A 1,146-nucleotide genomic window follows, 5' to 3' on the forward strand; every position below is an offset into this window, starting at 1 on the left:
CGGGTCACGTCACGTCACATGACTCCATTGACAAGTCGGGCGCGCGTGCAGGAGGAGGTTCCGGGCCGCGTGGGCCGCGTGTTGGCGCTGATGGACGAGGATTCCGACTCAGCCCTGCGTGTGGACCCGCCCGCTCAGGTGACGCATCGTTTGCCGGCTCGCGGTCAGCCGGCTACTAATTGCGTGGCTTCGGGTGTGCGTGTGGGTGTGTTGGTTTTAGTCGAGGTGCTCTTTTGCGTCTGATTGTTCCGCGGCCGTTTTGAGGCGAGGCTTCACTTTGGAGTGCGTCTCGGGCAGGGGAAGGGAACCGCGCTTCCCGGAGAGCCGCCCCCCCTGCCCCTTTTCCGTCCCTCCCTGCGCCAACGCGGCCGACGGGCGAGCTCTGCCGAGGCCCGAAACGATCCCGAACGACTGACTCGAGCGTGCCGGAGTCGGGAGGGAAACGGGCAGGAGCGTGGCTCTCCGGGAACCCAAGCGGGTCTTTGGGCTGCGTGTTTTGATGGCGTGCACTTTTGTGCGCAGGTGGAGGTCGTGACCTCGCTCGAGTGCCTCGCTCGGCACGTGGATGCCCATCAGCTTCCGCCAGAGTTGGGCGGTTCTTACCGCTTCAGTCACGGCGACTGGTTGGCCTTCCGATCGGTGAGTACGCGGCGGCCGGAAAAGGAGCGCGCTCTCCCGAGCCGCACTTGAGCGCGGTGAGCCGCGGCATCCCCCGTTGACGTTGCCGCCACCGGCGACGATTGACGTGATTTGCGTCTGAATCAGAAAAACTTGAGTGGAGATGGTTTTTTGTTTTGTTTTTTTTTTTTGGGGGGGGGGGGGCGTGTCAGAGAGTGGAGCAGCTGGGCAGGCAGTGTGAAGATGTCATCGAGCTGCTGCGGAAGAACATTGCCATCATGGAGGACACGCGCCTCCCTGACACGCAACAGGTACGCGCGCGCGGGCGCCCGCACGCGCATCCGAGCGCGGGCGCCAACCACGTGCCGCCTTCCCCAGGAGGCCGAGCGGCAGCTGTCCGTCTATCGGGAGTTGATGGGCGAGGTCCTGGCAGACGGCCGCCTGGCGCGCCTGCAGCGGGAGGGCGTCGCCTCGCTGTCGCTGCTGCTGCGGGAGCGCGGCGGCCCGTCGGAGGAGCGGCGCGCGGCG

At 66.1% G+C, this 1,146-nt stretch overlaps 1 protein-coding gene across 1 annotated transcript in view; it reads left to right on the plus strand.

Annotated features, from left to right (window-relative positions):
* The window catches only part of plekhg4 (pleckstrin homology domain containing, family G (with RhoGef domain) member 4), a 12,318-nt gene that overhangs the window by 3,086 nt on the left and 8,086 nt on the right, over positions 1–1,146 (plus strand). Inside the window, exons 7-10 of the mRNA XM_019893197.1 lie at positions 9–138; positions 523–639; positions 831–929; positions 997–1,143. Coding sequence (XP_019748756.1) covers positions 9–138; positions 523–639; positions 831–929; positions 997–1,143 — 493 coding nt within the window. The remainder of the gene's footprint in view (positions 1–8; positions 139–522; positions 640–830; positions 930–996; positions 1,144–1,146) is intronic.

The sequence above is a fragment of the Hippocampus comes genome, unplaced genomic scaffold, assembly GCF_001891065.2.
Source record: "Hippocampus comes isolate QL1 unplaced genomic scaffold, H_comes_QL1_v1.1 scaffold378, whole genome shotgun sequence".
NCBI lineage: Eukaryota > Metazoa > Chordata > Actinopteri > Syngnathiformes > Syngnathidae > Hippocampus > Hippocampus comes.